The 26,865-nt window shown below is 40.5% G+C and overlaps 1 protein-coding gene and 2 long non-coding RNA genes across 4 annotated transcripts in view; 1 reads left to right on the top strand and 2 right to left on the bottom strand.

Moving 5' to 3' along the window:
• Positions 1-214: 214 nt before the first annotated feature.
• Positions 215-24,817, bottom strand: LOC140513112 (uncharacterized). Of its 2 annotated transcripts, XR_011970075.1 has the most exons (7): positions 24,730-24,817; positions 21,199-21,340; positions 18,337-18,541; positions 16,809-16,978; positions 15,004-15,098; positions 2,182-2,330; positions 215-770 (listed from the first exon to the last, which is right to left on the bottom strand). It is a non-coding gene; the product is annotated as an uncharacterized lncRNA (long non-coding RNA). The 2 variants fall into 2 exon arrangements; XR_011970076.1 differs by lacking the exon at positions 15,004-15,098.
• LOC140513113 (uncharacterized) lies at positions 5,764-13,733 on the bottom strand. The gene is made up of 2 exons (XR_011970077.1): positions 10,463-13,733; positions 5,764-6,351 (listed from the first exon to the last, which is right to left on the bottom strand). It is a non-coding gene; the product is annotated as an uncharacterized lncRNA (long non-coding RNA).
• The window catches only part of NYNRIN (NYN domain and retroviral integrase containing), a 36,502-nt gene continuing 34,431 nt past the window's right edge, over positions 24,795-26,865 (top strand). The window contains exon 1 of the mRNA XM_072622445.1: positions 24,795-24,983. Within this exon, the coding sequence (XP_072478546.1) occupies positions 24,795-24,983 (189 nt within the window). The remainder of the gene's footprint in view (positions 24,984-26,865) is intronic.

The raw sequence follows: 26,865 nt of genomic DNA, 5'->3' as shown, positions 1-26,865 counted from the left end.
GCTATACAAACAAAATCAATGCAAATGCAATTCGAAGGAAAATAGTTTACTGAAAAAAAGGTTTACATCACCTCTGATAAAATTTTATGCCTATATATGCATATATATGTATATGTGTATATGTGTATGCATATATATGTGTATATGTGGAACTGATCCAAATTTTCAAGAATAAGAGTGATTCTCCAATTGAGAAACAATCAAAGGATATAGATAGAGTTTTCAAATAATATTTTATTTTTCCAGTTAAATATAAAAACAATTTTTTTACATTCTTTTAAAAAAATGTTGAGTTTCAAATTCTCTCCCTCCTTCCCTCCCTCCCTTTCTTCCCTCACCATTTACTGGGAAGGCAAGCAATTTGATATAGATTATAAGGCTTAGTCATACAAAACATATTTCTATGGTAGTCATGTTTGGAAAAAAAACAGACCAAAACACCCCCAAACAACAAAATCCCAAGAAAAATAGTTTTAAAAAGTATGCTTCAATCTGTATTCAGACTCCATAAGTTCTTTCTTTGGAGGTGGATAGCATTTTTTACGTTAAGTCCTTTGGAATTGTCTTAAAACATTTTATTGCGGAGAATAGCTAAGTCATTCACAGTTAATCGTTTTACAAGATGGCTATTACTGTGTACAATGTTCTCCTGGTTCTGCTCACTTTACTTTGTTCCAGTTCATATAAATCTTCCCAGGTTTTTCATCTTGCTTCTCATTTCTAGAATTCCATCACGATCATATACCATAACGTGTTCAGCCATTCCCCATCTGTTGGACATCATGATTTCCATTTGTTAGTCACCACAAAAAAAACTGCTCTAAATACTTTTGTACATATAGGTCCTTCCCTGGCCCCTCCTCTCTCTCTCTCGCTCTTTTTTTTTATCTCTTTGGGATACAGATCTAGTAGTGGTATTTCTGGGTCAAAAGGTATGAACAGTGTTTATAGCCTTTTGGGCATAGTTCCAAATTGCTCTCCAGAATGGTTGGATCAGTTCACAACTCAACCAATGGTGCATTAGTATCCCAGTTTTCCTACATCCCCTCTGACATTTATTTTCCTTTTCTGTCATCTTAGCCAATCTGATAGGTTGTGACATGGTGCCTCAGAGCTGTTTTAATTTTTCTTTCTTTAAGCAATAGTGATTTAGAGCATTGTTTTTATGTGAATATAGATAGCTTTGATTTCTTTGTCCAAAACTGCATAGGCAGTTTTCAAAGGAAAGAATCTAAGCTTTGATAATTACAAGAAAAAATGTTCCATACCAAATCTAAGTGGTTTAAGAAATGCAAATCAAAGCAACACAGGCTCCAACTCAGATCTGCCAGATTGGCAAAGATGATGAAAAAGGAGAGTGACAATTTTTGGAAAGGCTGTGAAAAAACAAGAGCACTAAGTCCCTATTGGTGAAGCTGTGAATTGATCCAGCTATTCTGTAAAGTCATTTGTAACTATGCTGCCAAACCACTAAATTTTGCATATCATTTCCTGGTATCCAGTGTTACTATTACTACTACACCTACACTCCAAAAGGATTAAAGAAAGAGGAAATGGACCCATCTGTGCAACAGTCTTCATAGCTTCTCTTTTTGTAGAGGTAAAGAATGAGTATGTTTGGTGTCATCATTCACACCCACTACAGCGACACCATCAACACCCCAACTGTGGTATCAGTGAAGATGTTTGCCCTGTAGAGGGAGACATCTTCAAGATGAGCCTAATCTTCATGAAAGTGGCCAGCTGAATTCTGGGCTCCTGGCCTCAGGGACATCACCTCCTCACTTCCTCATCCCTAGCCTGTATCAGTAGCAAACGCCATCCCAGAAGCATAAAATTGGTTTATCCCAGTTGATTGAAATCTCACTTCTAGAGCCGCTCTTGAGTTGTGGAGTAGCGGCATCATGGAGGACTTGTGACCACAAAACCTACAATATTGAGAATAAGACATTCCCTCCCCCCTCCCCCCCCAGTTCTTAGGAACTTTCAAAACTCCCTAAAGTAAGAATTAGGCACAAGAGGAAAAGTACGTGCAATTGTCTTCACTGGCTTCATCATTAAGAATATTAACAAGGTAACAACCTGATGACTTCGCATCAAAGAAGGATAATTCCCAGGGGCTCACTCAGTGCCAACTCAGTACTTTCCCTCTAACCCCAACTCCTTGGTATTGTAGCATACCTCATAGACTTAGGGTCTGAGATTCACTCAGTCATTTCATTGTTTCAGCTGTAGTCTCCACCAGCACACCTTGCCTCTGACCTCACCCAACCATTCTGTGGCAGCAAGCAACAGATGTGAGATAGGCATTGTCATTCCTTTCCTGCTTCCTGTCACCCATAGGGAAGAAGGAAGTATAGGAAATCAAAAAAGCAACTCACCATACAACTAAAGAACAGAAGGAACTGGGGCAGGGTGACATTGTGTGTGCATGTGTATGTCATGCATGTGCATGTGTGTGTATGTGTGTGTGTGGGCTGTTACAGGTCTGAAAGAAAGGGGACCAATATGCAACTAGAAACAGTTCTGTTTCCCCAGGTGTAGCTTGGGTCAGGGACTGAAGCTGATGAAAAGTTAATTTCTCATTTTGGGAGGAGGTAGAGATAACTTTGAGATCTAGCCCCTGGGAGGGTCTTCCAAAAAAGGGGATAGAGTAAGAAAGTGGGTGATAGGGAAGTATAAAGGGAAAAAAGGACTGAAATTACCAAAGGTTCATAAAAAAGTCAAATAAAAATCTTGATCTCAAGCAGACAGATTAAAAGGGAAGATGTTAACAATAAATAGGAAGAGGTCCTCCAGAACATTAAAATGAATTCATATATCTCTGAATAAACATTACAAGACAAAGAAAAATGAAGCAAAATTTGATGAGGCAGAAAAACCTGTGGGTTCCCTTTGGAATCATGGCAGGATGTGTCCCAATGATATAAAAGAGAAATATGAATCTTGAAAGCAGAAGTGTATGGCCTGCATAGGAAAAATAATTGGCAAAATGGAAAAACTTGAGTCCATAGTAGCAAATCTCTCCAAAGAAGCAACAGAGAAAAAGCTGTAATTTCATGAAAAACAGGAAGGTTAATAAAGAAATAAAAAAGTATAAAGCTATTGAATAAATAAATAAATAGTAATCAAGAAATGAAACACAATTAATGAAAATAAAGAAATTCTTTATGGAAAAGAAATAGAATAATTAAAAAAAAACCTAGCAAACTAAGCTGAAAGGAAAGGAAGGAAGGATTTTAATTAGCTATATAATGGAGAGCAAAAAGAGAGGAAGAGTTAATTAGACAATTAGGGAAAAGGAAACAAGAAAAAAGAATTAATAAGGTAAAACCCCAAAGTAAAGGGTGGGTGGGAAGAGGAACTTGAAGGTGGAGGACAGAGCCTATGAGACTAGAGTTTCCTTAATGCAGATTAAGCAAAAATAACAGAAAAGAGAAAATATTCTTTTTATAAAGAGAAACAAAAAACACTCATTCAGAAAATTTAGGGACATAGAGAAAAACATAAACCAAACTCTCATAACTATAAATGTAAATGGATTAAACAGTCTAATAAAATAAAAGAGAATTATAGATTGAATAAGAAAACAAACTCCTCACAATGCGTTGTCTGTTCTGTTGTTTTTCTCTCTTCATTTTTTTATTTGTAACAAATTTGTATCAAATGTAGCAACAGAAGTTTTAACAAATTGTAACAATGTAACAAAACCAACATCAATACAATTTAAAAAAGAATAAAAAGCACACTCCTACATGATGCAGACATAAAACAAGCCTCATAAACAAATGAGAAAGTCAAGGATGAAAATGTCTCTTGCAACTATAGATGGAGAATGGGTTAATGACCAAACAAGGGATGGGGAGGACCACAGAAAGCAAAATGGACAATTTGGATTATGTAAGAATAGGAAACTTTTGTACAAATTTTAGATTTTTTTTTTACTGCCTTAACCCACCTTTACTCATTCTGTCCACTCTAATCTTTTTTTTTTTTTAACTATAATTCCTTTTTAACTTAATCTCATTTAACAGAGAAAGAGAAGGGGAAGAAAAGGGAAATAATCATTTATATAGCGTCTACCATGTGCCAGGTATCGTCCTGAACACTTTGCAAATATAATTTCATTTGATCCTCAAAACAACCCTGTGTGAGAATTGAGTGAACCACATTGACTCCATCTCGTGAATTCTGGAGCTAGCCTTTTCTGTTCAGTTATGGGTCTAGTCTAATTTATGTCTTGTGAGAAAACTTTACTTATGAGCATTGTTTGAACCTGGCCCTGTATTTTGAATGGCCCATTGTTTGAACCTGGGAAGCTGGATCACCTCTACCTGTTGTTCAGAGTCCCTTAAGGAAGGACCTCTATCATGCTGACCAGAACCCCAGTCAGATCTGAAGGCTGATGCAAGGAGTTTTCTCACAATTATACATCTCAAGTAACTCATACGTCTTATCCGAAAACTGGCCTTGTACTGGTTAATCAGTTATTGTTTCCATGTTCCTTGAATGCAGAAACTTATGGGAAGTGGGACACCTTTCCCCCTCCCAACTTTGAAAGTCCCTAATTTTTCCTCCAGTTAGAAATCAGACTACCTAATTTTGTACCCTGATTAATTTTTTTCTATCAATTGGTCTTATTTAATTGTTTTTAATACAAAAAATCTGTCTCACTCTGTATGCAGGGTCTTTGGACTGACAGGAGTGTCCATTGACTCATTTATTAGGTCTGTTTTACTAATAAATCATATCTCTTGGATTGTTTCCTCAATTATTATTTAGTTATCCATCATCCCTACCAGGTAGGTACTGTTCTTTTCTTAATTTTACAGTTGAGGAAACTGAGGTTTAAGTGACTTGCCCAAGGTTACACAGTTAGTTAGGTGTCTGAAGTTGGAATTGAATGCAAAATTTTCTGATTCCAGGTCTAGTACTATATCCACTGCATTATCTAGCTGTCCTAGTACTTATACTTATGGTATCTCACAATACTTAGCAAATCCTGGGTCAGATGTGAGATGCTTAATAAATCCTCATTGATTAATTTCTTCTCTTATAATGTTTATTTATTTATGTTTAGTTTTCAACATTCATTGCCACAAAATTTTTAGTTCCAAATTTTCTCTCCATCTTTCCCCTCCCCCACCCCATAACACCTTGCATTCTGATTACCCCTTCCCTCAATATGCCCTCCCTTTTATCACACCCCTCCCTTCCCTTATCCCCATCTTCTCTCTTTTATTGTAGGGTAAGATAGATTTCTATGCCCCATTACCTGTATTTCTTATTTCCCAGTTGTATGCAAAAACAATTCTCAACAGTTGTTTCTAAAACTTTGAGTTCCAACTTTTCTCTCTTCCTCCCTCCCCACCCATTCCCACTAAGAAGGCAAGCAAATCAATATAGGCTATATATGTGCAGTTTTGCAAAAGACTTCCATAATAGTCATGTTGTGTAAAACTAACTATATTTCCCTCCATCCTATCCTGCCCCCCATTTATTCTATTCTCTCTTCTGACCTTGTCCCTTCCAAAAAGTGTTTACTTCTAATTATTTCCTCCTCCCATTTGCCCTCTGTTCTATCCTTCCCCCACTCCCTTCTCCCGTTCTCCCCTACTTTCCTGTAGTGTAAGATAGATTTTCATACCAAATTGAGTGAGTATGTTATTCCCTCCTTAAGCCATATGTGAAGAGAGTAAGCTTCACTTTTCCCCTCTCATCTCCTCTCTTTTCTCCTCCATTGAACAAGATTTTTCTTATCTCTTTTATGAGTTATAGCCTGCCTCATTACATTTCTCCCTTTCTCCTCCCAATATATTCCTCTCTCACCACTTAATTTTATTTTTTTAGATATCATTCCTTCTTACTCAACTCACCCTGTGCTCTCTGTTTCTTTCCCTCTCTCTCTATAAGTGTGTGTGTGTGTGTGTGTGCGCGCATGCACACATATAATCCCTTCAACTACCCAAATACTGAGAAAAGTTTCAAGAGTTACATATATTATCTTTCCATGTAGGAAGGTAAACAGTTCAACTTTGGAAAATCCCTTATGATTTCTCTTTCCTGTTTACCTTTTCATGCTTCTCTTGATTCTTGTGTTTGAAAGTCAAATTTTCTGGGGGCAGAGCCAAGATGGCAGAGTAGAAATTCACACATACGCTAGCTCTTCCCCCACAGCCCATAAAATACCTGTAAAGAAAGACTCTCAACAAATTCTAGAGCATCAGAAGCCATAGAACAGCAAAGTAGAGGAGATTTCCAGCCCAGGGTGACCTGAAAGGCTGATGGGAAATGTCTGTCACAGCAGACATGGAGTGTAGTGTAGCCCAGCCTTGGCGACGTCTTGCGGCTCTGGAAGGAGGATGAGAGCAGGCCTCAGAGGTGGAATCCCCAGTCGCAGTAGCAGCAGTTCACAGATCCCTCAACCCACAGGCATCAAAGGTCAGTGACAGGGTTTTTTCAGCTGGCTGAGAAGGGAGCAGGGACTTCCCATAGCTTGGGCCTCAGGTGGTGGCCCAAGAGGCCACATTGGGTGGGCAGTAGCAACTTCCACAGCAGCCCGCCTCCATTGTTGGAGCATAAAATCCCTGGGGGCACTGAGAAGCTGATTCTTACCTCAGCTCTGTGTAGAAGCCCTGCCCCCACCTAATACTCTTGGGGGTTTTGAGCAGCTGGTCTTTAACTCACACTGAATGGGGCCTCTGCCCCTGCAGTTTATCTGAATCTCAGCCCCCAGTGCTGGCTTGGAGGAACTGGAGACAAGGTGGTTGTAAAGAGGAATTTTTTTGGCACAAAAATTTCTTCTTGCTCCCAGACCAGTGTACATGCTTGATTGTACCACCTTGGAGGAACTGAGATCTTACAGACCCCCAGAGTATAACCTACTCTTGACAAAGGACCCCAAAGTCAAGTAATTGGTTGGGAAAATGCCCAAAAAAGGGGGAAAAAATAAGACTATAGAAGGTTATTTTCTTGGTGAACACATGTCTTCTCTCATCCTTTCAGATGAGGAAGAACAATGCTTACCATCAGGGAAAAACATAAAAGTCAAGGCTTCTGTATCCCAAACATCAAAAATAAATATTCAGTGGTCTCAGGCCATGGAAGAGCTCAAAAAAGATTTTGAAAATCAAGTAAGGGAGGTGGAGGAAAAATTGGGAAGAGAAATGAGAGAGATGTAAGAAAATCATGAAAAGTGGGTCAACAACTTGCTAAAGAAGACCCAAAAAAATGCTGAAGAAAATAACACTTTGAAAAATAGGCTAACTCAATTGGCAAAGGAGGTTCAAAAAGCCAATGAGGAGAAGAATGCTTTCAAAAGCAGAATTAGCCAAGTGGAAAAGGAGGTTCAAAAGCTCACTGAAGAAAATAGTTCTTTAAAAATTAGAATGGAATAGATGGAGGCTAATGACTTTATGAGAAACCAAGAAATTACAAAACAAAACCAAAAGAATGAAAAAATGAAAGATAATGTGAAATATCTCATTGGAAAAGCAGCTGACTTGGAAAATAGATCTAGGAGAGACAATTTAAAAATTATGGGACTACCTGAAAGCCATGATCAAAAAAAGAGCCTAGACATCATCTTTCATGAAATTATCAAGGAAAACTTGCCTGATATTCTATAACCAGGGGGCAAAATAAATATTGAAAGAATCCATCAATCACCTCCTGAAAGAGATCCTAAAAGAGAAACTCCTAGGAACATTGTGGCCAAATTCCAGAGTTCCCTGGTCAAGGGGAAAATATTGCAAGCAGTAGAAAGAAACAATTCAAGTATTGTGGAAATACAATCAGGATAACACAAGATCTAGCAACTTCTACATTAAGGGATCAAAGGGCATGAATATGTCAAAGGAACTAGGACTAAGAATCACCTACCCAGCACAACTGAGTATAATACTTCAGGGGAAAAATGGTCTTTCAATGAAATAGAGGACTTTCAAACATTCTTGATGAAAAGACCAGAGCTGAAAAGAAAATTTGACTTTCAAACACAAGAATCAAGAGAAGCATGAAAAGGTAAACAGGAAAGAGAAATCATAAAGGACTTACTAAATTTGGACTGTTTACATTCCTACATGGAAAGACAATATTTGTAACTCTTCAAACTTTTTTCAGTATCTGGGTAGTTGGTGGGATTACACACACACACACACACACACACACACACACACACACACACACACAGCACAGGGTGAGTTGAACAGGATGGGATCATATCTAAAACAATGAAATTAAGGGGTGAGAGAGGAATATATTGGGAGGAGAAAGGGAGAAATGGAATGGGGCAAATTATCTCTCATAAAAGAGGCAAGTAAAAGATTTTCCAGTGGAGGGAAAAAGGGGGGAAGTAAGAGAGAAAACATGAAGCTTACTCTCATCACATTTGACTCAAGGAAGGAATAAAATGCACACTGATTTTGGTATGAAAAACTATCTTACAATACAGGAAAGTGGGGGAGAAGGGAATAAGCAGGGTGAAGTGATGATGGGAGGAAGGGCAATGGAAGGAGGGAGCAACTAGAAGTCAACACTCTTGAGGAGGGACAAAGTCAAAAGAGAGAATAGAAGAACTGAGGGGCAGGATAGGATGGAGAGAAATATAGTTAGTCTTACACATCATGACTATTGCGGACTATTACGGAAGTCATTTGCAAAATTACACAGATATGGCCTATATTGAATTACTTGCTTTCCCAGTGGGGATGGGTGGAGAGGGAGGGAGGAAGAGAAATTGGAACTCAAAGTTTTAGGAACAACTGTTGAGTATTGTTCTTGTATACAACTAGGAAATAAGAAATACAGGTAATGGGGTATGGGGAATAGGGAAGGGAGGGATGTTAGAAGGAAGGGCAGATTGGTGATAAGGGTAATTAGAATGCTTGGCATTTTGGGATGGGGGAGGGGAGAGATGGGGAGAAAATTTGGAACTCAAAATTTTGTGGAAATGAATGTTGAAAACACATAAATAAATAAATAAAAAAAGAAAGTCAAATTTTCTTTTCAGCTCTGGTCTTTTCATCAAAAATGCTTGAAAGCCCTCTATTTCATTGAATGACAATTTTTTCCCCCTGAAGTATTATACTCAGTTGTGCTGGGTAGGTGATTCTTGGTTTTAATCTTAGTTCCTTTGACTTCTGGAATATCATATTCCAAGCCCTTCAATCCCCTAATGTAGAAGCTGCTAGATTTTGTGTTATCCTGGTTGTATTTCCAAAATACTCAAATTGTTTCTTTCTAGCTGCTTGCAATATTTTCTCCTTGACCTGGGAACTCTAGAATTTGGCTAAAATATTCCTAGGAGTTTTTCTTTTTGGATCTCTTTCAGGAGGTGATTGGTGGATTCTTTTAATATTTATTTTACTCTCTGGTTCTAGAATATCAGGCAAGTTTTCCTTGATAATTCCATGAAAGATGACGTCTAGGCTCTTTTTTGATCATGACTTTCAGGTAGTCCCATAATTTTAAAATTTTCTCTGCTGGATCTATTTTCCAGGTCAGTTGTTTTTCCAATGAGATATTTCACACTATTTTCTATTTTTTAATTCTTTTGGTTTTGTTTTGTAATTTCTTGGTTTCTCATAAACTCATTAACTTCCATCTGCTCCATTCTAATTTTTAAAGAACTATTTTCTTCAGTGAGCTTTTGAACCTTCTTTTCCATTTGGTTAATTGTTCTTTTTAAAACATTCTTCTCCTCATTGACTTTTTGGACCTCTTTTACCAATTGAGTTAGCCTATTTTTAAAGGTGTTATTTTCTTCAGCATAATTTTGGATCTCCTTTAGCAAGCTGTTGACTTGCTTTTCATGATTTTCTTGTATCACTCTCATTTCTCTTCCCAATTTTTCCTCCACCTCTCTAACTTGATTTTCAAAGTCATATTTGAGATCTTCCATGGTCTGTGACAATTGCATATTTATTTTGGAGGTTTTGGATGCAGAAGCCTTGACTTGCTCTGCTGGTATGCATTGTTCTTCCTCATCTGAAAGGATGGAAGAAAATTCTTGTTCACCAAGAAAGTAACCTTCTATAGTCTTATTTTTTCCACTTTTTGGGGCATTTTCCCAGTCCAAAAAACTTTTGAGTCCTTTGTGAAGAAGAGAATATACTCTGTGGACCCGTAAGTTCTCAGTTTCTCCAAGGTGGCACAATCAAGGAAGAAGAGTTTACTTCTCTCCTGGCCTGTGCACTGGTCTGTGAGTAACCAAAAACTTTTCTGCTCAGAATCTGGGAATAGAATTCCCTCTCCACAACCACCTCCAGCTCCACCATGCCAGCACTCCTCCTTACCCTTGGGCCTGCTCAGGGCTCAGATTCAGATCATTCAGATCAATGACTCAATTCCCCCAGGAGCTTTAGGCAGAGGGCTCCAAAAATGAATGCTGCCACTGCAGAGGCTGCTGCTGGTGTTCCAGACCACATTCCCTTCTCCTGGATGAAGGAGCTTTCTCACTGACCTTTGAAGCTGTCTTTGACGTTTATGGGTTGAGCAATCTGAGAACTGCTGTTGCAGGTGTCTCCCTGAAGCCTGTTCCAGGTCCTGTCCTTGCTGAGCTGCATGGCCCACATGCTGTGCTGCGCTCTGTTCCACACCTGGTGTGATAGACCTTTCCTGTTGGCCTTCCAGGCTGCCTTGGGCTGGAAATCTCTTTCACTCTGTCATTTTGTGGCTTCTGCTGCTCTAGAATTTGTTCAGAGTCATTTTTTTCAGGTATTTTATGGGCTATGTGGGGGAGCTCCTACAGGTCCATCTTTCTACTCTGCCATCTTGACTTGCTGATTAATTTCTTAAAGTGTATTATTGTAAATGGTTTTTAGAAGCTATCAAAGCAATACTATGCTCACTCACTGATTTACTCACTTGCTTACTCACCCATCACAATCTTAGATTGGAATTTCTTTTTTTCTACAGGTCTGTCTTCACCAATGGACCCACATAGGTCTTAGTTCCCTGATCCTCTGGATCCTACTTCCCGAAATCTATATAACTGCAGGACCCTATCAGAAATGGGATACTCTCCTAAGACAAAGAATCACAAAATTTGTTTTGGTTTGTGGAAACAGGATGTTAGATCCAGAAGAGAACATCTAATCCAACCACCTCATTTTACAGATAAGGAAATAGAGGCCTATAAAGAGAGAGGTTTAGGGATTTGCTTATGATCACACAGCTAGTTAGTGACAAAGATACACGAAACTCAGGTCTCCTGATTCTGAATCCAGGAACTTTTCTACAAATGTGCTGGGCCAATATAGGATTTAACTATATTCTTCAGTGAGAATTTGTTGCATTTTGTTAAATCAGTGCTTCTCTATCCTCCATTTGGACATGTTCCTAAGACAAAAAGAAAGTTGTAGTTTCAGAGCATTCTTGTTTTGGTCTGACATTCTGTGCTCTAATATCTATCTGTTGAGTGTTATCTTATTGAAAATACCTCATTTTAAAGTTGCCATCTTCCCTATTATTTCACAGAACATTTGTATTGGAAGGGACCTTAAATGCAATCTAATCCAAAGCTTTCTTTTACATTGTTAAAAATTTTGAGTTCTCAATTCTTTACCTCCCTCCTACCCCTCTCCCACCTCTGAGAAGGTAAACAAGATGACAGCCATTAGACATGTGAAGTCAAGTAAAACATATTTCCATATTAGCCATGTTACCAAAAAAACCCAAGAAAAATAAAAAATAAAAATCTTCTCTCAGGGTTTAAGAGTTTTGTCTCTGGAGGTGGATAACATTTTTCATCATGAGTCCTTTGGAATTATCCTGGATCATTTTATTGATTGGAGTAACTAAATCTTTAACAGTTTATTATCATTAAAATATTGCTCTTATTCCATATAGTCCTCTTTTGATTTCATGCACTTCACTTTGCATCAGTTCATATAAGTCTTCCCAGGTTTTTCTGAAACCATCCTGCTCATCATTGCTTATAGTACAATAGTACTCCAACACAATTATGGTAACAACTTATTCAGCCATTCCCTAATTGATGGGCATCCCCTCAATTTCTAATTCTTAGCCACCACAAAAAGAGCTGCTGTAAACATTTTTGAACATAAAGATCCTATTCCTTTTTGTTTGATGTCTTTGGGACACAGACTTAGTAGTGGTATTGCTGTAGTCCAATGCTTTGATGAGATGAGATGAGATTACTTAGACTCATAGAGTTTAAATAACTTGTTCAAGATCACAAAACTAGTTAGTGGTAGTATTGGGAGAATAACTCCCGGGTCCTGCCTTTTCTCATTTCACTCCACTGTGCTGTATACCACACCACACTGTTTCCTCAATTATAACTGGATGAAAGTTTGTGATGATGTGGTTAAAATGACCAGAAGACTTTCTTTGGATTTTTTCCCTTTTGTTTTTATATAATTACCCTCAATTATTTTTATTATACCATTCCAAAAATGGGAGATATCCTTCACCAGTGATCCAGACCTTTCCTTATCTTTAATACATTTCTTAATACATAGGGCTATAACCACACTGAAGCATTTGGTAACATTGTATTACTTAGAAGTCATAAGGCTCACTCATGTATCCTATTCATCCCACTGATTGACAACTTAGCCACCCTGCACAGATAGAAAGTAGCAAAGAGATTGTTTCCTCCTGCCATAGCACCTAGAGCTGAAGAGGGTCTCGGAGACCATCTAATCCAAAGGAAGAAACTGATACTCAGAGAGGTTAAGTAACTGTTCTGTGATCACACAACTAATAAGAGTGGAAATCTGAATTTGAATTCACATCTCCTGACTCCAAAATCCAGCCCCTTTTCCACTATACCATGCTGCCTTTTCATAAATTCCACTGTATGTGTAGTTTATCGTACTCTTTAGCTATTTCTGATGTTGACTTGCAAATTTATATATCTAGCCCTAATCTTTCCCCTGAACTCTAACCTTAAATTGCCTAAAATTTCCCCCAAACCTAACCCTCCTCCAAACTTCCTCATTCCAATGTATGACACGACCATCCTGACAGTCATCCAGGGTTGTAGATGTCATTTTGCCAGGGTTTGCTGATTTTACCTCTACAATATCCCTCAAATTTGGATTCTATCTACTCACAGAGGCTCTCAACATTAATTGGCCTCCCTGGTTCTTGTCTCTTGTGTCTCCAATATATCTTTCACATTGCTGATAATTTTATAACACAGATCTGATGATCATGTTACTCACTTACTTAAAAAATATCTTCCATGGCTCCCTATTGATTCTAGAATAAAATACAAAATCTCTAGTCTGGCTAAGAATGAAAAACCCTCCACAATCTGGATTCAATCTACTTTTCTATCCTTATTTGATGTTACTCCCCTTCTGTGTGCTCTGTGTTTTACTCAAGTAGGTCTTCCAAGAGTTACTTGTATAAAGTTTTCCTCCTCTCATCTCTGTGCCTTTTAACAATGGTTATAAGATCATAGCTTTAGAGATGGAAGGGATCTTAGAAGTAATCCAGAAGCTAAGTGTCCCAACTAAGGTTACATAGTGTCAGTCAGGATTTGAACTCAGATTGTCTGACTCCAAATTTAGTTCCCTTTATATTGAACTATACCCCCCTCCCCCAATTCCATTTCTGGAATGCACCTGTTCTTCTGTCCCATAGGCTCTCTAGCTGCTTTCAAAGCAGAGTTCAGGTGTTACCTGAGGTTGGCTCCACATCCCTTACTCTTAGCATTCTTTTCCTCTTTAAATGACTATGTCTCTCTCTCTCTCTCTCTCTCTCTCTCTCTCTCTCTCTCTCTCTCTCTCTCTCTCTCTCTCTCTCTCTCTCTCTCTATATATATATATATATATATATACACACACACACACACATACATACACACACACACATATATATGTGTATATATATATATATATATATATATATATATATATATATATACAGTATTCACTTACATGGCTACATATTCTATCTTCCTAGGAGAATGTAAGATCCTTAAGGGAAGGGCTTTTTTCTTTTCTTTTTCTCTTTTTGATCTGTGTCTCCAGACTAGCTCAGTTCCTTGCATGTAATAGACACTTAAAAATATTCATTGAAATCACTTAATATAAAATACCTGCGTGTAAGCCCCATTCACAGACTAATTTTATTTTATCTTCATACTGCATTCTCAACTCTCTGGACTTTCTCCACCATACCCCAGCAGTCTTCTCTCCCTGGAAGTTCACCTCATTCTGTGGTTCCTTCCTCTGATCCTTTGGTTTCTCCCAGAATCTCTATTTTAAGAAAGTTCCCAGGTCAGCCTAGTCTGTTAGACAATATATTAGAATGTAAGGTTCTCAAGGTCAGTGATTGACTCTCTTTTTTCTTCTATCTATATTCCTAGCACTTCGCACGGTGCCTGGCACCCAGTAAATTCTTAATAAATGCATGTTTGCTTAAATCTGCTCCAAGGAGGGTTGAATCTAGGCCCACTTATAGGTAAGATCTGACTTCTCACTTTCTTTCCTTAACCCTCCTAAGATGTTAGTTTATAATAAAAATTATAACCATAGCAATCAATAGTTATGAATATAGTTGATGGGAATTGGACCTCTGATTTCATCAGTGCAAGAAATTCCCAGTTTAGCAAAATCCTTCCATTAAGGCAGGTTGGTACCTGCTCTGTAATGTGCAGACCTAGAGAACTGCCCACAGCACTGACAGGTGAAGTCATTTGATACACAGGCAGTATAGGTCAGAGGCGGGACATGAACCCAGGTCTTCCTGGTTTCAAGGCTGGTTCTCTAGCCATTCACTACATTGTGCTACCACTCTAATTATGTGTATAATGAACTATATATAGACACAGAGATAGAGGTAGTTAGATATATATGTTCAGATATAGATCTACAGATATACACACATGTGTATTTCTACACACATATATGTATATATACATGCATACATACATATATACTTACATATTGCCTTACCTCTACAGAATGCTTTACAATTTACAAAGTGCTTTCACATATATTATCTCACTCCATCTTTTTCACAAACCTTTAAGGTAAGCAGGCGAGGTATGATTATCCCCAGTTTATAGATGAGAAAAATGAGGTAGCCAGGCAAGGTTAAATGGAAGAACTTCTTTACACCTGCATGAATGGTACTGTCTTAAGCTCAGAACCATATTTTATTTTACTCTTTCACTTAATACAGTATTAAAGCTTTTAAAACCCCAGCTCTGACTCACTTGAATTGAAGAATAAATCTGCCTTTGACCTAGCCAGAAAGAGAGGGGGAATCCCCCCCCCCCCACTTCTTAAAGTTTAGGATTAGGCTAGGGTCAGTGAGAGTACACATTCCTTCCAGATCATGATTTTCCCCATCATGATTTCAATATATTGCGGGTTGGCATGAGAAATTCAATGGGAATTGTGGGGGAGTTTTTGGAAAACTGCAGATGACATGCAAAAGCCAACAGATGACAAAAAATTTAGAAACTTAGAAATGCATATGATACATGGATAGTATTGTATAATGTCAACATATTTTATCTTCTAAGACCATAATAATTCAGACTTCTCTAGTTTGAAGGGAAGGCCAAAAAATTTTACGTGGATTTTCCAGATCAGAAGGCACCAGATCCCTAACCCCTGAGATGTGGAAGGGATAATTGTATTTACTTATACTTCGGAAAGAGGGATGGCTTCTGGGACTATGACTTTGGTAAGAGTCAGAGGAAATTTCTGGTAGAGGGACTGGCAGGCTACAATACCTTCCTTTCCACTCCTCTCAAATCCTCTGTCTATCCAGACTGGACTGCTGCCCTACTTCTCTGGGAGGGCCCTGGAGTCTCTTAACCTTTCAGTTTATCCTGGAGCTCCCTCTCTATTGTCCTAGTTCTGTGGGGGAGGGAAGAGGACTTTGTGCTTAGATCTAGTTTCTTACAAGGATACTCCTGTAATTTCCTTCTCAAATTAATCTCAGGTAAAGAAGGAGAAGTCAGAGGGGGCTATGGGAAGCTGGTTATAGAGAAGAATTAGATTTGATTTGTCTACACTCCAGTCTCTCCATCTCCCTGCTACCTTCCCAGAACTCAACCCTGGGGAATGCTCATAATCAACACAACCTCACTACTCCCAGATCCTTGAGCACAGTATCCTGGTCCAAACACTTTATTTTAGTTAGGAGACAGCTCAGTAAAATGGAAGGAACACTCAGAGGACCTGAATTGGGATCCTGGTTCTTTCTATCGTCATCTATTAAATAAATGGGTTTGGACTAGATGATCTCTAAGGGTTTAGGGCTTCTTAGACTTTGATCCATGGACCTCCCCAAGGGGTCCATGAACACTTATGTTTATACAGCGTTTTCCTCACAACAACAATCCAGACCTCTAATTGGTTTAGGGATCTCCCAGTTCAGGTAGCTCTCTCTACCAATGCAGGTTGGCACTTGCTCTGTAACTTGTTCTTAGGGAGCCGAGGTAGAGAGTAAAGTGCCATCTAAGGTAGGTATTAGAGGTTCTTTTATTTCCTTTTTACAGACAAAAAACTGGAGGCTCAGAGCCTTTGTGATTGATGCTTTAAAAAAAGTGTGTGGAATGGGATTTGAACTCTAATCTTCCTAACTTCAAGTCAAACACTTTATGACCTCTGCCTAGAGCAAAAGCAATGGAAAAGTAGATTAGAAACAAATCTTTGTGCAGGGCCTTGAATGCCAGACCAATAGACAAGAGGAAATGGTTGATGGGTTTTGAGTGAGTCACCTGGATCATAGAATTTCTTTCCTAGATTTTAGAGATTATCTAGTCCAATCCTTTTAATTTATAGATGAGCAAACAAATCTAGAAAGTGACTTACCTAAGGAGATGTTACAACCAAGTAGTGACAGAACTGCATATGGAATCCAAGTTCTTGACCAACTTCATTAGTCTTTCTACTATGTGAGGATGCTTTGGATTATATCACCAATGAAGAGGCTCTTGTAGAGGATCCAATATGGCATTATTGTAGGGGGACCATGTGATACCCTGAGGAACATTTTTAAGAGGCACAGTGAATAGGAGTAATAGTAAATTGTAATTAAGAAGATCTAAGTTCAAATCCTGCCTCAGATACTTGCTAGCTAAGTGACCTTGAACAAGTCATTTAACTTATTGAAGTGTGAAAATTTAACCATCTACTTTTACAAGATGGGTCTCACATGTCCTTGAGTAGTTGTGGTTGTGGTGGTGGTGGGTTACATAGTAACTATATGTAACAACTCAGATAGGAATTGGAACTAAGGAGATAGAAGTGGAAATGGAAAGAAACAGACGTATTCTAGAATCCACACATGGTAGAGATTGCCAAGTGAATACTCCAAAGTCTGCGAGTTGGGGACGAGGGGAGGGGTTTTCTATGAGATATAGGGAAGAGAACCCAGGAACTGGGGTGGGGAGTATTTTCTATCCATCATTCAGAGGTGGAGGTGGTGATTGAGGTATAGAGTTCTACGAAACTGTGATGAAAGGGGAAGAGCTGGGAAGATTGAGGGGAATTTGAAAACCTAAGAGCATACCTAACACCTCAGTTTGACCATCAGCGCCTCTCTTTTTCAAAATAGTTGGGGATAGGCCAAGAGAGAGCAATCCCAAATGGGGAGGGTGAAAATGAACAGAAACTCCATTTTGTCTTTTCCAGAACCCAGCCTTGGGGAATATAATAGAGAATATATAACATCTTCTTCTTCTCCTTCTCCTCGTCCTCCTCCTTCTCCTCCAAACACCCAACCAGCTAAGCTATTAGATGGTGCAATAGATAGAGCTCTGTGCCTGGGCTCAGGAAGACATGAGTTTGAGTCCTGCCTCAGATGCTTCCTAGCAGTATGACCTTAGGCAAGTCACTTTACCTCTATCTGCCTCAGTTTTCTGTAAAATGGGAATAATAATAGCACCTACCTCCTACTGTTGTAAGGATCAAATGAAATAATATTTGGTACCTACAGGCATTTAATAAATGTTTGTTTCCTTCCTTCTTTACCTTGTTATCAGAAGCTAGTACCTGATGTGCTCAGAGTAAACTGGGGTTGCAGAATGTACCACAAAACCTAATAGAGAAAAACCAGGCAGGCAAATCCCAAACATGTATGGATCCAATATGACATTATTATAGGGGATCCACGAACCCCTCTTCCCTCTTTTAGAGAGTATCATGAGCCAACCTAGGACTTGATTCCTGGCAAAAATTCACTTTTATTAACAGGATGCTACTACTAAAAGTCAGTCTACCTTCCTGTAGGACAGGCTTTATCTCTTATCTTAAACTGATTTTAACTTTAATCTTTTTTTTTCTCTTTCGGATAGGGTTCTTAGAATAGAAGGTCACAGAAATGCTGTAAATACATTACCTAGATTTCAGAAAAACATTTGTCAAAGTCTCTCATGTTGTCCTTGTGGATAATTGGCTAATCTTCAGAAGTGGGGGAAATCCTATGATTGGCTAAGGACTATGTCCATCAACCACTGATCCTTTGTCAGCAGGCTTTGGGGGTTGTCTACAGGCCTTAAGACTTTGTCATCAAGGTCTTGGGTCTCCCACTTGTTAGAAATGATCTAGGAGGAGAACGTGTACATACCAGAGAAAGAAAGTCATGAATTTTCTAAGCATGGTTTGCTCAAAGTACATTCATAGGAGTAAGGGGAAGGGGTAGGGGTGGGAGGGTGCTAGTACTAACACAGTAAACCCCCAACACAAATTAATATAAATCCTTACGATAGGGTCTAACTAATACAATATAATTCTATCCCATAGATCAAATACAAGTAATACAATCATCAGCATGCTGGATTAATTAATTAATTGAGGCCTATATGACTTTCATTCTTACAGCATTAACTAAATCAAACTTAAGTCCATTCTTCTTAATTCACTAATATCATCACTGATATCCATTAAATCACAATGAACTGAGATAAATACTGATTAAATTGAGTAGGGGTATCAAAATTATTTTCATGCAAATTGGAAGGACATAGACTAAATTACAGTTCAGTTTGGGGAATTTGGGGACTGGTAAAATGACTAGTAGGACTGGGGTACCTGTGGCCTTGAAGCCACATATGGCCCTCTAGGTGCTCAAGTGCAGCCCTTTGACTGAATCCAAACTTCACAGTACAAATCCTCTTAATAAAAGGATTTGTTTTGTCAAACTTGGACTCAGTCAAAAGGCTGTACCCAAGGACCTAGAAGACCACATGTGGCCTTGAGGCTGCAGATGCCCCACCCCTGGAGCAGATACAAGAAATATTCATTAATAACTTCCTGTTAACTTGAAAAGAGATGTCTAGGGGGAATGAATGCCCCAGTGATCTGTTCTTGAGCAGGTTCTGTTATTTTTAAGATTTTTATCAATGACTTAGGTAAAGGAATATATACTATACTTATCAGATTTTCAGATGACACAAAGCAGGGAGGAATAGGTAAGACATTAGGATCTAAAAAGATCTCAATAGAACAAAATATGGACCCATTTACTGGGATGAAATTTAATAGAAACAAATGTAAACATCCATACTTGAGTTCAAAAAAATCAATTAAAAGTGTGTGATGGAGTGGATGGTGACTAGACTCTAGCACATAAAGAAAAGATAATGACAATCTATTTACTTTTATTTTAAACTTAAAACACACTAAATTAAACATGCATTTCCATATATATGATAGGATAGAAAAAGACTACTGTACATAAAATTGCAGATCTGTATTATATAAGCTTGCTTTTCTTTTTTTTAGTAATAATAAGAGGTAGCCTACTATGTGCCAGGCTTCTAAGTACTTCTACAAACATTATCTCATTTGATTCTCACTATAACTTTGTCAGGTAAGTATTGTATTGTCCCTATTTTACCATTGAGGAAACTGAGACAAATGAGGTAAAATACCTTGCCCAAGGTCACACAGCTGTTATATTTCTGAGGCTGGATTTATATACAATGCCATATAATAACTTCAATTCTCAATGCTGTCTTGCTTGTCTGGGCTACTTCCTGGCCTTCCCTCTGTTTACTTCCCTGCATTAAAAAAAAAAAGTCTCAATGATTTTCCTTCCTTCCCTTCTCCCTCCCTCCTTCCTTCCTTCCTTCCTTCCTTCCTTCCTTCCTTCCTTCCTTCCTTCCTTCCTTCCTTCCTTCCTTCCTTCCTTCCTTCTTTCCTTCCTCCCTTATTTTCTCCCTCCCTTCATCTTCATCTCCCTCTCCCTCTCTCCTCTCCCTCTCCTTCCCTCTCTCTCTCTCTCTCTCTCTCTCTCTCTCTCTCCCCTTTTTCTTCCTATCCTCTACCCAATAGGAAAAAAAAAACAAAGCAAAGCAAGGCTGTTTTAAACAAATATGCACAGTTAAACAAGTTCCCACACGGGCTGTATCTGAAAAGGTCTATTACATCTCTGTGCTATAATCGGGTTAGCCATTCTGCAAAAGACGAGTTTCCAGTTCTCTGTTACTACAAAAAGGGTTTTTTATACATATGGGTCCTATCGAGCTCTGGACATGGCGTAAAGAAGGTCATAGCTCTCATGCTGCCTCAGGCACTTACTAGCTAGCTGTATGACCATGGGCAAGGAACTTAACCGTACTTAGTCTTCTCATCTCTAAAATGGGGTTAATAATAATAATATCTACCTCACAGAATAATTGTGAGATCTAAAAAAGATAACATATGCTACAAACAAATGCTCACCATTATAATGACTATCTGCCCTTTCTTTAATTGCCTTTGGGGGCATAGGCCTATTGCAATATAGCTGAGTCAAAGGGTATGTGCAGTTTCATGAGATAAAAGAATTTTAGTAGATTGCAAACTCAATACAAGTTACTCATGCAAGATCTTCATAATCAGAGAAGTAAAGACGTCAGAACACAGGAGGTGATAGCTATGCTATACGTGGCCCTGATCAGAACATAACTGGACTACTAGGTTCAGTCCTGAGCACGTCATTTTGGGAAGGAGAGCATCCAGGAGGGGATCTGATTTGTGAGAAGTAATACGAAATGAGAATTAGGTTAAGGAATTGGGAACATTTAGCCCAGAGGAGAAAAGACTTAGGAGGCATATGATACCTGTTTAAATATTTGGAGAGTTGTCATGTGGAAGTTTTAGCTTAGTTCTAGAGGGCAGAGCTAGGGGTAATTGGTACAAGTTAAAAAGAGGCATATTTTGACTCACTGTAAGGAAAGATTTCCTCTAAGAACCAAACAAAAAGCAAATGAGATACCTTGGGAGCTACTAGGTTCCCCCTCAGTAGAGGTCTTAAGAAAAGGCTGGTTGGCCACTTCTCAGAGAGGTTATACAGGATGTTCTTGTCCAGAACAGGTTGGATATGGTAGACTCCACATCGGAGGTGATATAATCTGTAGCTGGAAAAAATAACAGAAAGTTTAGGTATTATCCAGCCTGAGACTAGATAATTGTATTTTATACAAGCTTCTGATTATCTGACCCTAGTACATTATTTCTGAATTTTTATACAATCTTTTGCTTCATAAAGAAGCCCTAGAAAATGCACTTTTGTGGTGTGGTGTGTGGTAGAATGTGGTTAGTGTTTAGAGAATTTCAGGATCCATGTGACTACTCCCCAGGTAAATTAGCACAGGATGTAGACTAGTAAATTGCAGTTTATTTATTCACTCACGAGTGTGCCACACACCATCAATAGGTGATAAATGTGTCTCATAACTCTGCAGATGACTTCTATATGTCATGTATATATATATATGATATATGTGTATATATGTATGTAGATCTATCTATATTGAGAGAGGTTACATAGATGTATAGATGTGTATATGTGTATATATGTACATGCACATATACATAATATGTGTGTGTGTACATGCACACACACATGTCCTGCTGAGGTATGTGACCCAGAGAGATGGACACTTGAGGAGTAAAACAGAAGAGTTGTGTTTCTTACAAAGCAGCTTTGAGTGATATCCAGTAGGGCTCTATGTAGGATTGCTGTTTGTCTATCACTCTCAAAGGAGACCAGGGAAATCAGGTAGATGCTGCCATGACATGCATGTGAATGGGATTTAATGAAGGAGGGCTGGGCAAAGTCACCAGAGTCTCCTCCAGAGCCATCCGAGACTAGGACAACTGGTGATGGCCCAGAATGTAGTGGGGGCGTTGGCCTTTTCAAGCTAAGGTCTTTAACAGGTATAGGCAGAAAAAGATACTTACAAGGATGCTTCAATTGGTACAAAGGAAAGAATGTGGCCTTTAGCGTAGTCACTTATAGTAGACCAAAGAAAACGGTATCTTCTTTAGCAGTCATTAGTTAATTCATAACTGTTAAGCTTTATTGGATAGGCCTAAAGTGATTAGAAGTTATGTTGGTTAGGTGGCTGGAGGAAAGGAGGAACCAGAGCAGCAAATATAGAACAAAATGGAGCCAGTCAGGTTCTCCCCCAAATTCACTTTCAACAGCCTCAAGGAAACAGAGTCAGGCATGCAGTTAGACACTAGGACAAGGGCACAATTAGGCACTGGGTAGGACAATCACCTGAAACCAGGGAGACAAGCAGCCTCAAGACCAGGAAGCTCATTGGCTTATTGGGGTTTAAGTAAAGTCAGTAAAGGTTTAGGCAACAGTGTGGATTCTAGGTTTTCCCATTTTTCTGTGTCCCTAGAGTTTTACAGTACTGTAAGAGGCTGTGGGTGGGCTAGATGTTGCAACCCTGAAGGACTATGAGAAATTACTTTTTCCATGGGAAATCTTGTTATACCTGGGCAGAACAAAGGCACGCGCCTGTTCAACCTGCGTAACTATATTCTGTTAATTTATTACTTGTTCCCAGAATGGTCCAACCTCACCCAACTCTGTACTACCGTCATTTGTCTCTATTGGCATGCCTCTGCTTTGATGTTTTCCCCCTTGGTAGCTATAAGAACAAAGAATGCCTTGGCTAACTGAAAAAAAATAAAGTAAAAAGAGCAATCCACTGATTCTTCAACAATAGTGAAAGATGACAGCTTGGGACCGAGAGTCGGGTCTTCTGGTTAGGTAGAAAGAAGCTGGAATTATGGGTTTATAGACTTAGAGGGAGAAGGGATGGTAGAGACCATCAACTTGGAATCTTCTTGTTTTCAGAGATGAAGTCCAGAAAGTTTCAGTGACCAAGATTACTTGCAAATAAGAGAGCCAGGTTCTGAACTCAGGCCTTTACACCAAATCCAGTGCTCTTTATATACTGCCTTATTAGTAATCCTTATTAAGCACCTACTACCTACAAAACACTGTAAAGACCCTGTAAAGATCCCTTCCCTCCTATGTGGGCTACCATCCTTGGGCCACCTTTCCAGTCAAGTACAATACCTTGTTTCCGAAAGCGATTTGGGAAGATGGCAGATTCATGGGTGTGTGCGCGTGTGTGTGAAGAAAACAAGATAGCTTATAGTAAAGTGCTGCACAGATTATTTGAGAATGACTATATAAAAATGTGCTTCTTCACCAGATGAAGTCTAATCGGACTTGGAGAGAGGACTGAGATTGCATTTGCTGACCAGTTTCTCCTTTCCTAACCAATTTTTCTTTTCAAATTGTAACTCATACTTACTGACTAAAAGGAGACTTAAAAACAAAGGTTAAAGTCTCTAAAATCTTCCCTCCTCTCCCAGACCTCCATCTCTATGGCCAGAGAGAATGATTACCAGCTGCCCAGCAGTCCCAATCTTTTTTGTGTCTTTAGGAATTTTGTGGATAGTATAGGTCCCGTTACCCTTTAACTTCCTGTTTGTTCTCCTGACCCAGACGTTCCCTAAAGTCTAAGCCATCCTCCTGCTAACATCAGTATTAACCCCTTTCTCTCAGGACAGGAGTTACTTGAGCGTGGAGCTTGTGGGGTGCCAGAAGGTAAAGGGGGCGGGGTTGGCTGGAAGGGGAATTGACGAATTCTAGCAGATTTCAGAGGAATGGGCCTGGCTGCAAACACTCCCACCTCGAGACCTTGAACCTCACCACCGCCCCTGTCCTCTTTCACTAAAGTCGCTTGGAAGGAAATTAACTTTGACCCCTGAATTCTGGACTCTGGGTCAAAGCTTAAAACTTCATTCAGTGTAGCCAGGGACCCTCCTTCCCTCTCCCACCTTCGCCTCCCTTTCCCCTCCTCCACTTGCTTCACAGACTCCTGTAATGCTGGGGAAAGGAGAAAAGTTTATTTTGTTCTCCAGGAGCCTGAGGAGCTGGGGACCTGGAGTGGTAGAGGGTGGGCGGCCGAGGGGAGGGCGGAGGGGCGGGGTTGAGCTTGGAGCCGGTCCCACCCCCAGCCCCAGGGCAGAAAGAAAGTGCAGCTGGAGCGGGGGAGCTTAGCTAGTCGGGGTCTGGGGCCCGGGGAGGGCGGGATCCGGCGGCACGGCTGGTGGGTCGAATAGGAATTGGGTGGCGGGGGCCCTGGGAGAGCTCGGGGCGGGGGAGGGAGGGCGCAAAGGCAGAGAAGGGGACCGAGACCAGAGCCCTAGGAGGGCGGGATCCGAACCCTCGGTGGGTGGGTTCCGAAGAAAGAGGGACTGCTGGGGCCTCGGGAGAGCGCTAAACCAGGCAGGAGCGGGGACAGGGGCTGGGACCGGAGCCTTGGGCAGGAGGGATTCGTATTCCCAATTGGTGGGTCCTGGAGGAAGCGGGGCTGCAGGGGCCCAGGGCCCACTATGCGGGGCAGGGACTGGGCAGCGCCTGGCACAGGAGCAGGGGCTCTGGCGAGGCAGTGCAGTTAGGGAGTTGCGAGCGGCAGAAGGGGCAACGTGTCACCTTCCTCCGCCCTCCTCCGACCCCCTGGCCGGTTGTCTCTCTCTTCTAGGGTCGGACGTGCAGCCATGAGGGGCCGGGAGCCCCCGGGACGTTTGACTGTGCCGGCGGAGGCCGAGGACTCGGTGCTGGAGCTCCGGCCCCATGTGGAGCGCATCTTTAGGGTGCAGCTGAGTGTCCTCGGAGAGCCGGAACCCGGGGCCCCCAGCATTTGGCTGCAGCTGGAGGGCCCCCCGGAGAACGTGGGCAGAGCCAAGGTAAACGCCGCGCCCCTCCTCTCAGCCTTTCTGTCCGTCCCTCTAGCTTCCCAACCCAGAGCCCCTCTTTGTGCGCGAAGGATGATCTCAAACTCGAGTTAGCGGGAGCTTCCGAGGAGTTGTCGAGTTCATGGATGGCGCCCCCTCTAAGGCTGGCAGAGGCCCTCCAGCTAGTGTATCTTAGTTCTCTCCTAGACCGAGCGACCCCTCTGCCTCCCTCTTTCCTGCCCCACCCTCCTCACTTGCGTGTGCCCTCACACGTCCATCCCCTCCCCTCTTGTAATGTGAGAACTCGACAGGCTATATAACGTTGTGTGTGTATGACTTGGGGGGTAGGCCTGCCCTCTTAGTCAGAATTTGGGGGTATCTGTCCCCCGACGCACCTTAAACCTTGTTCTTATGACATCATCTTGTGAGTTAAGAGCCATACTTTTCAGTGATCTGTGCCCCTTGGCCTCTGCTTTAAAAGCCAAGCTGGAAGTCTGTTTTCATGTGACCCAGGGCTCAACTGAATCTCGTTTTCTAAGTTTGAAAACTTAGAATCAGAATTTGAACTGGAAGGGACCTTAGAAATTATTTAACTCAATCCTTTGTTTTTTGTAACATGAGAACATGACTTAGCCAGCACCTTAGGTTGAGGGATAAGGAGGAAACTGAAGACCAGAAGACTTGTGTTTTTTATCAAAGAAACACAGTTAAGTAGTACAGTTAGAGCTGGGTCTCCCGATTCCCAATTTGTTTTTAAACCTTACCACACCACATTGCTATTCCTGTCCTTTGGGGGCTAAAGGAATAAGAATATATGGGGAGGGGGGGTTAGGAGGAAAGGAGATCTAGAGGGCTCCTGTAGAGTTGTGGGGTAGGCGGGGATTGGGGAGGAAACTGTAGGCTGCCAGGATGAAAGAGCCTCCTGTCTGTGGCTGGAAGTTTGACAGAGCAGGTCACAGTGAACCTCTTTTTTGGTTCTGGCTGGCTTTCCCCACAAGTCTCCCCTTGGACTCAGCTTGCAGGCTCTGCCCATTGCTCTTGGTCCCCACCCTGTAACCACCCCCTTAATCATTACTGAAGCTTCTCTCTTTCCCTGAGGTTGCTGTCTCCTTCCTATTATCTTATCTTCTCAGTTAGAAATGCTACTCAGTCTTCCTCTGTCGCTCCTCTCTCTGTCTCTCTCCCAAACTGTTTCTCCCCCTCCCCCCTTTCCCAGCTGTGTCTCTACCAAACCGTCCAAATGGGCCCTAGGCCATGGGGTGGAGGAGGCCTAGCTACACAGCAGCTGGCTTTGGATATTCAACTAGGCTTACTTAACCACCTCAGTTTTCTAAGTTTTCTAGGCATTCAGGGATGACTCCATACAATGTACGGGGAGATGGCAGTGTCCTACTAACTGAGGGGACGATGGCTATACAGGATTTCTCTAATGATAAATTCCATTGGGGGGGTATTTTAAGGAGTGTATCTTATATTCATGAATATGAAACGAACTAACGACCTTTTCTGGTGTGTCTACCGTGTCCCCAAGTAATTGTTCACGTTTACGTAACATTCTGTGCTTTACAAAGTGCTGTGTTACCTTCTCACAATAAACCTTTGAAGTAACCAAGTACAAAGAAATTTATGGCCATTTTACAGATGAAGAAACACACTGAGAACAAGCTTATTTAATTAGTAGTTTTTAAGAAACAATATTTTATGGATGATCTTTTTTTACATTACGCTGTTGTCACCTTTCTTCTCTGTCAGGGACCGTCTCTCCACCCCCATATCCACCCCATATTTTGTAATAAATAAGGACAGTTAAGCAAAACATTGGCCAATTCTGAAAACATGTGCTTTGTTCTACCCCTGTAGTCTAACTTCTCTCTGCTGAGAAGCAGGAGGCCTT

Source organism: Notamacropus eugenii, chromosome 7 (assembly GCF_028372415.1).
Source record: "Notamacropus eugenii isolate mMacEug1 chromosome 7, mMacEug1.pri_v2, whole genome shotgun sequence".
Taxonomy (NCBI): domain Eukaryota; kingdom Metazoa; phylum Chordata; class Mammalia; order Diprotodontia; family Macropodidae; genus Notamacropus; species Notamacropus eugenii.
This window is presented reverse-complemented; position numbering and strand designations above follow the sequence as displayed.